Raw genomic sequence first — 7844 nt, 5'->3', positions numbered from 1 at the left:
CCCACACACACACACACACAGCGAGATTTGAACCCGGAACCTTCTAGCTGTGAGGCGACAGTGTTGCCACCGTCCACAATGTCAGATCGAATCGCTTTGAATCGCTCAGTGCTTCTATTCATGTCAGCCTGTAGGTATCAGTCAACACATAACTGACATGAAAAACAACGATCAATAGGATCAATACAACCCCCAGAACCCCAACCCCCCAAAAGCAGGACACAGTGTAAAACGTAAATAAAGGCAGAACACAATCACTTGTAAACAAACTGTGTTTACTGACAACAGTGTTCCTGAGCTCATGTGTTCATCTCCGTCATCCAGTCATGTGTTCACAAAGTGGTGAACCTCGCTCCATCCTCTATGAACGACTGAGCCTTTCACTCATGATCCTCTCACCTGTTACCACTGAGCCTGTTTACCTGTGGAACGATCCAAACAGGTGTTTTTGGAGCGTTCCACATCTTTCCCAGTCTGTGAAACGTGTTGCTGCATCAGATTCACAATGAGCAGATATTTACAGAAATCACTGAAGCTGATGAGGAAAAACACTAAATATATCGTCTTTGTGCTGTTTTCAGGTGAGTTTCATGTCAGAAAGGATCAGAAAATGATCACATTCTGTTTTATTATTTCAGAATCAGGGTTGTAAGAAGATTTCTAGCTTCCCACTTCAGCTTAATGTATGATAATGAATAACACCTTTGTGTATGAAAGGTTGACGCCATTCCCTCTTGAACAGCAACACCGTCTCGGACAGTCTGTTCCACTTCTTGGTTCCTGAATCACATCCCCGTTCCTTAGATGCAGTTTTCAGTTCTTCCTTTAAAAGGCAGAAGAGGAACTTTGTGTGTTTGCGTTTTGTCCTTTATGGTCATTTTATGGACTTGCTTTGGACTACAGCAAAAAAAACAAAGACAGGTTCTTTTGGTTTATTTTTGCCCTTCAAATGATAAATATGCTTTCGAGCAGTGACGAATGGAAGCAAACATGTCGCGTGTGGCTGGAAATTAAAGCTACTTAACTGACCTGTTACATTATTCAAGAGCAGAGTAACTGTGTGTCGCAGGATGGACACAAAACATCTTTGTTAAAGAAACAGGAAGTAACCAAAGTCTGTTTTTACATCTGAATCAGTGAATCATAACTGTCTTTTTTCAGCTTCCAGGGATTCACAAGAAACTTCAGACAGAAACAGGATTGTCTGGATCTCAGATATTACTGTGATATACAATACATCCTTCAAATAAAACTTTCTGCAGGCTATTTATGCTGATCCACAACACACTGACTCATTTCTATTTCCATCATCAGACTTAAAGTGAAGACGCTCAGAGAAGTGTTGTAACAGAGAACTGACCTTACATACATGTCATATTTATTAAGGTAAAACTTGCTCCGATTACTCATTTTAAAGTAATTTCCCTTCTCGTTTCCATATTGTCAAAAGGAAAGTAAGCCTGTTCAATGAGCCCTTTTTCAAAGGGACTTCTGCACTGTTGAATTTCACCTGCGCCTCAGTGGGAATAACCGCTGTGGCCTCATGGGAAAGCTTTTCTCTGTCCCAGGCTGGGTATGACTGCGTGTCCCCACAGCTCACTTCAACTAACGCTCCATACACATACTGTACATTATCACGGGCTCTGTAGCGCCCTCCTCTGGCCAAAGACAGAAATGTAACAGTCATGTTCCTGTCTGTCCAACAGAGGGCGACATAATCTTCACCATCACTTCCTCAGCTGACAGTACAAAAGTATGAGAACACTCAAACATGATTGTTGGACACTTCTTTGTGACGGCGCGGCATTAAAATGCTGCTTCCGCTCTTCTGGGGAGGCACGACATCCTGGATCCCGTCGGGCTGCAGGGGCCGACTCGCAGCTGTTTTAAGCAGCTCGGCAGGTTTATTTGATTTCAGAGTCGCTCAGGGTCTGAGCTTTGCACACTCCTTTCCCGACGACTTCGAAGGCAACCCCCTTGTAGGCTGCGACACACTGGCCGTCCGTGTGCAGGTCTGGCTGAACCTGCTCCCACACTTTCTTCTTGGGGTTGAGCTCTTTATCCGGTTCACCTGCAATCAAGAAATCAGCTCGATGCATTAGAAGAACTTCCTTTGTTCTGCACTCAGCCGTCACAAATGCAGGATTTATGGGTGCAGGAATGACACTGTAATGTTCTTGCATAACCGACCCACAGCTGCAAAACCGTGGGCAGTGACATGCTGCGTCCAATCCCCTGGAAAGGCTTTCCACAAGATTATGGAAACTGGCTGCAGGGAATTTGCTCCCATTCAGCCACAAGAGATCAGTGAGGTTTGGCAGTAAAGCCTCAAAATCCACACAAAGGTGAGCTTTTTCCACAAAGATGGAAGCACACTGCTCTGCGTAATATCGCCTTTGTCGTATTTTTGAGAGCGACGAGGTTCAACAAGGTCTCTTCCTAAAGACAGAGACGTTTTGGGGAAATCCTTTCAGTCGGCTGAACTCAGCGCTAATCATTGACAAGTGACTCACTGCTAACTGTACTATATTCCTGCTGAGTGGCCGGTTGGAAATGAAGCTTCACTCTAATGATGAATCTGTTTCTGAGGGATCAGATCATGTGAGCAGAGCGGACTCCATGAATTAAGGCTTCGGTGTTACTAAAAACTCTCCAGCTGTGTCACTGACCATGTGAGCAGTGTGTTTTCCAACTGGACTGCGTGAGTTTGAGGTCTGACAGACTCGAGGAAGAGAGACCTCATGACGGAGAAAACGACCTGTTGGTTTAATGAAACGTTTTCAGTGAGTAACTTCTGGCCTGACTGTTTCTATTGGCTTAAAAAAGAATCTAAGTTTGAGTTGAGTTGTGTTTCTATGGTGCGCTTAAAGCAGCCTGGGAAGAACCTGTTGAGCTCATGTTTGTTTCTGAATTAGTCTGGCTGGTGTTTAAGCATCATTATTAAAATACGATGCAGCTTCTGTCTGTTTCTGCTGCATCCTCACACGCTCTGAAAATTAGGTGACCGTACCTGGGAAGCCCTGGAAAGTGACTCTGTCCCCCGGTGCTGCTCCGCCTGGAGGATCCAGGATTTCGACTCTGTCTGGTGAGCTGGCACACACGATCGCGGCCTGGGACAGAACTCCTCTCGTCTTAGCCGGCTTCAGGTTACAAAGCAGGACGGCCATGCGGTTCTGCATCTGCATGAGGGACAAAAGATGTTATCCTGTTACAGCCAACACGCCCCTGACAATAGAAGACATGTTATAACCCAGATTACATGAGTTAAAGCAAAAACAACTGACATTCATGCTGTTATTCTGATTCTAATCCTTCATTCAAAATCACTCTGAGGATGATGGTTTCTGTGTCTCACTCATAAACCAAAGGGAGCAAAGAGGAACACTTTATGTGGTTTTCAAAAATTTAAGAGAGGACCAGAAGCAGCTTCTGCCAAAAACTCAGAAGAAGAGAAATCCAACATTTGATGAAATGATTACATGACAGATCTCAGAAAATAATAACACTGATGATAATAATATCATTTATTAAAGTACATCTGTGTAGTGTTTACTTCATGAATCCAGAACGACTCATCGTTGTGAGAAATGGTTCTCAAACGGGTTTTGGTGGTACTGCGTCTTGGCAGGGATCGTACACAGAGTACATGCTGTGAACCAGCAGACAGCAAATCTTAATTTTACAACAAACGATGTAAAACAGCTCCAGACCAGAAGGACATAACAGTATGTGAGTGCCGTCACTGCAGCACCATCATGTCTAACATTTGTCTTTGTGCATGGAGACGTCTCTTCAGAGCTTTTTCTTTTAGCTTTTAGAGCTTTTTGGAAAAGTCAGACAGTGTTTTGCACACATGATCTCAGCTGACAGGTAAGTGTCCACATACTTTTGGTCAGTTTCTGTTTTTTATGGTTTGGGGTAGGTAATAAAGAGACATTGCTGCTGCACCATGCAATGATATTTTTGAGTAATTGTGCACTTCCAGCTTTCAGCACGTCGATCCCCTGAGAACAAAGAGCCTCCCTGCTCAGAGCCTGACTTCAGCTCCACCGGATCCCTCTGGGCTGGACTGCAACGCTGACTGCGAGCCAGGCCTCGTCGTTAAAAATCAGAGCGCTGCCTCACCAGAGCTTCTGCGGCTGAACAGGGGGCAAATCCCAGCAGCTGGCTCCAAAATCCGAGTTGTATTTCAGTCTAGATCGACAGTTTTCACATTAATCTGCTGAAGGAGGAAAGTTTCTCTGTGCTCACCTCAAATCTGAGTTTCAGACGCTCGCGTACGAGCAGGATTTGTGACGACAATCGTGGCTCAAAAATGCAACTTAAAGCCTCCAGAGCTCATAAACTGAGAACGGACTCTTCAGTGAAGTAGGAGACATCTTATGTCCTGCAGTTCTTTGAGATGTTTCCAGTGAGGAAGAAGGAGCAGATGTTATTTTATACTGTCTGTCCAGTCTGAGGCATGAGGCATTCATGGCCCTCCAGGATTTCACAGCACATTTTAAACCCATAAATGTGAACAAATCTCTACACACATCCCAGTAATATCTTCCTCTAAGTTTGCCAATTCAGCTGTTTAAACAGTTCTGTGAATGAAACGACTGATCGATCGATTAGTTGATCAACATTCAACTGAAAATGAACCTGCAGCTGCTCTGATCGTCCACTTATTGCTGCTTTTCACCAGCTTCTTAAATGTATTTAGGAGGATTTCCTGCTTTTCTCTGTTTTTCTATCACTGTAAATTCAATATCTTTGAGTTTTGGACTGGGCTTTTTCACCCAAAATAATTAACCAAGAAAATAATCAGATTCATTGTTAAATTAATGTTAGCGTTAGCGAAAGCCTTAATAAAACAATAATTATTATATAAGAGTAATGTCATACCTGGTCCACAGGTATGTGCTTAGCGAGCTCGCTGACCACTGTCCTGGGAACAGCCTCTCCGACGTCAACCTGCTGCACGTAAACGCCGTCGGTGTCTGGAAGCTGCTGAGCTGCGATTATACGTCCAACACGCAGGTCCAGACGAGACACGTCCACCTTGGCTTCATCGTCATCTGCCTCCGTCTCTGCTTTCTCCCCTCCTGGCATCAAAGACAGACATACTGTTACAACAATCATGTTAACAAGTCACAGTGGATTCTGCCTTAAAATCTTTTATCACTGTTTCTTTGCTCTTAAATGGGTCCAGTTGATCGCTTCAGCCAGCAGCCAAGGAACTGACAGCAACGGCTGCAACATGATCCTTGGAGGGAACTAAAAGTGCTTGTTTTACCGATGACCGGCTCATATCAGCGGTTCCATCGCTTTATTCAAAGCCACCAGACTCCTTTGACAAAAACAGTAATTTCACCTCACAGAACCTGGAGTCATGGCCTGCTGCTGCCTCCATCGCTTCGTTTGTTAGTGTTACTGTTTGACTGTGGTGGTTTAAAGGGTTTGCTGAACTAGCCTGTTAAATATTCATCAAGAGAAGAAGAGAGAGAAGAACATTGCATGCACACGCCATGCTTCTGTGAAATGAATTACTCCGCGTTTGACCCATCCTGGAACTCATTCCTCCGCGGCAGACCAGGAGCACCCGGGGACCCAGTTCCTTCCTGTCACCATTGGTCAGGTGGTGATCTTCTTGCATGTTTTTAGTAGGTATATTTTTATGGAGGATACCCCACGTGAACACGGGGAGAACATGCAAACTCCTTCAGAAAGGCCCCTTGAGCAGCAGGCACCACTTAATGCATGGTGGAGGACACGCCCACAGCGCCCCAGGTGGGAATCGAACCCGGGACCTTCTAGCTGTGAGGCGAAAGTGTGTAACCACTGTCCACCGTGTCGCCCAAGTGTGGAGCTTGGATGACGACAGGCATCCAAAGTTTTATGCTATTGCACTAAATCTGTATGATATTGTACTGAAAGCACTGAAAATAGTTATTAGGCCATTTGACGTCTGCATCGTACTGTACAATAACAAATAATTAATAACGTCAACTCCTGAGGAAAATGATGGAGAGAGTGCAGCTCTGGAGGAGGGACTGGATCCGGACCTCAGGGTCGGACGGTCCGGCCGGATTAGTCCGGATAAGCACTGTTTGGGATATTCTGCAGTCACACGTCGGTGTGATGCTGCAAAAAGTGTGTGGACACTATTATTACACTGACATGTGAGAGCTGAGCCTCCTGCGCTCACCTGTACTTTTGCCGTAGGTGGACACTCGGCCGCGGAAGCCCATCTCGTGAAGCTCCCGGCGGACGGTCCTGGAGCTCACGTTGGCCCCGGAGGCGGTCTGAAACTCAGCGGTGAGAGCTTCTACCGAGGGCAGACAATTCTCCAGCGCTACTTTCTCCAGCACTTGGCGGTCCTCCTCTTTGAGCTTGTGCGGTCGGCCGCTCCGGGGCAGAGCCGTCGTTATTCCCCCGCGCTTCCACTTCAGGATGACGGCGCTCACGGTGGACCGCGGCAGGTTCAGCAGGGCCGAAATCTCCCGGACCGACTTCTTACACAAGTGACATCCGACGACAGTCCCCCGCTGGAAGTCACTGAGCTCCTCACGACGACCCATTGTGCCGCAATTCCTCGCCACCACCTCCTCTTCCTCCACCCCCTTCCTCTTTTCGCTGTTCTTCTTCTTCCATAGTTGTGACCAGTTTAAATGCTGCTGGGTGGGTTGCTGCCCTCCACAGGACAAAACACGCACTACAGCTTTATTAAATACAGCCAGCTGAAGCTGTAAAACTAAGGTGGTATCAGTACCACAGTGTGAAAATATTTTACTGTGATTAAAAGTCGTGCACTCATATCTTTATTTCAGTAAAATATCATATTATCAGCTAAATTTAGGCTACTTAAAGTATCATAAGTGAAAGTACACATCGTGCAGAAAACTGTCTCAGCATTGTTCTATTATATATGGTGTCTTTAGATTAAAATTACTGGTGCAGTACTGTATACTGCCTGCTCCTCTTTTTCTTCTTCTTCGTTCTGTTTTATGGTGGGTGGAAACCAGCATTATGGTGCATTACCACCACCTACTATGTTGGAGTGTGGACCTGAGTGTCTACCCTGTGACCTGAAGCAAACAAACCAAAACAGACAAAGAAAAAAAAGTTGTCCCCACTCTCTGATAATGTGCTTTGTAATTAATGCTTTTGCTTCACTTTTATCTTTTTTTATCTTTATCTTACCTGAGTTTGAGATCAAAGCTACTGGTCAATAATTCATTGAATTTGAAGCATCCTTCCCTGGTTTCCTAAGTGGAATAATAACTGCCTCTTTCCAGCCAGATGGTAATTTTCCCTCCTCCCATACTTTATTATAGAAGCCTAACAGCTTCAAAGACACTAAGGTACCGAAAACTAAACTGTAGGTGGATAATAAAAGTAAAGTGGCAGGAAATCCAAGTACAAGTACCTCAAAATCCTATACAAGTACAGAACTTCAGTACAGTTACATTCAACCTCTGGGAAGTATTTCCATTTGCTACTTCAACTTGACTACATTTGACAGGTGTTGATTACAGTTATGCAAAAAAGACCATTTTATAACATATAACGGGATCATCTACAATATGACAGTGATGCTTAAACAGACGTGGGTGACTAAGAATATTCTGATAGCACTGACAAGAGCCCTTCTGTTGTACAAGTACTTTTAATGTACTTGAAGCACATTTTTAATTGACTACTTTTACATATGGTATTACTTCTTTTACTTTAAAGGATTTGAAAACCTCCACAGTATAGGATAATGTAACAATAAAGGATGGATGGATAGATAGATAGATAGATAGATACTTTATTCATCCACAAGGGAAATTCACAAGTTCCAGCATATTCCACAAATT

The 7844-nt window shown here is 44.5% G+C and overlaps 1 protein-coding gene across 1 annotated transcript; it reads right to left on the bottom strand.

Annotated features, from left to right (window-relative positions):
• Window positions 1-255: 255 nt before the first annotated feature.
• Window positions 256-6645, bottom strand: LOC139349225 (aminoacyl tRNA synthase complex-interacting multifunctional protein 1-like). Its single transcript, XM_070989831.1, has 4 exons — window positions 6191-6645; window positions 4888-5087; window positions 3011-3179; window positions 256-2071 (listed from the first exon to the last, which is right to left on the bottom strand). Exons 1-4 carry the CDS (start codon window positions 6561-6563, stop codon window positions 1905-1907), a joined length of 909 nt encoding a protein of 302 aa, XP_070845932.1. The 5' UTR covers window positions 6564-6645; the 3' UTR covers window positions 256-1904.
• Window positions 6646-7844: the final 1199 nt, after the last annotated feature.

This window comes from Chaetodon trifascialis, chromosome 2, assembly GCF_039877785.1.
Source record: "Chaetodon trifascialis isolate fChaTrf1 chromosome 2, fChaTrf1.hap1, whole genome shotgun sequence".
Classification (NCBI taxonomy): Eukaryota; Metazoa; Chordata; class Actinopteri; order Chaetodontiformes; family Chaetodontidae; genus Chaetodon; species Chaetodon trifascialis.
The sequence above is the reverse complement of the archived record's forward strand: the minus strand, read 5'-3'. Positions and strand labels throughout refer to the sequence as shown.

Excerpts from the sequence above, each read along its gene's own strand:
- LOC139349225 (XM_070989831.1), bottom strand. The coding sequence starts at position 6,563 with ATGGGTCGTCGTGAGGAGCTCAGTGACTTCCAGCGGGGGACTGTCGTC. Across the intron at positions 5,088-6,190 it reads CACCTACGGCAAAAGTACAG|GAGGGGAGAAAGCAGAGACG; the intron begins GTGAGCGCAGGA and ends CTTTGATGCCAG. Across the intron at positions 3,180-4,887 it reads AGCACATACCTGTGGACCAG|ATGCAGAACCGCATGGCCGT; the intron begins GTATGACATTAC and ends TCCCTCATGCAG.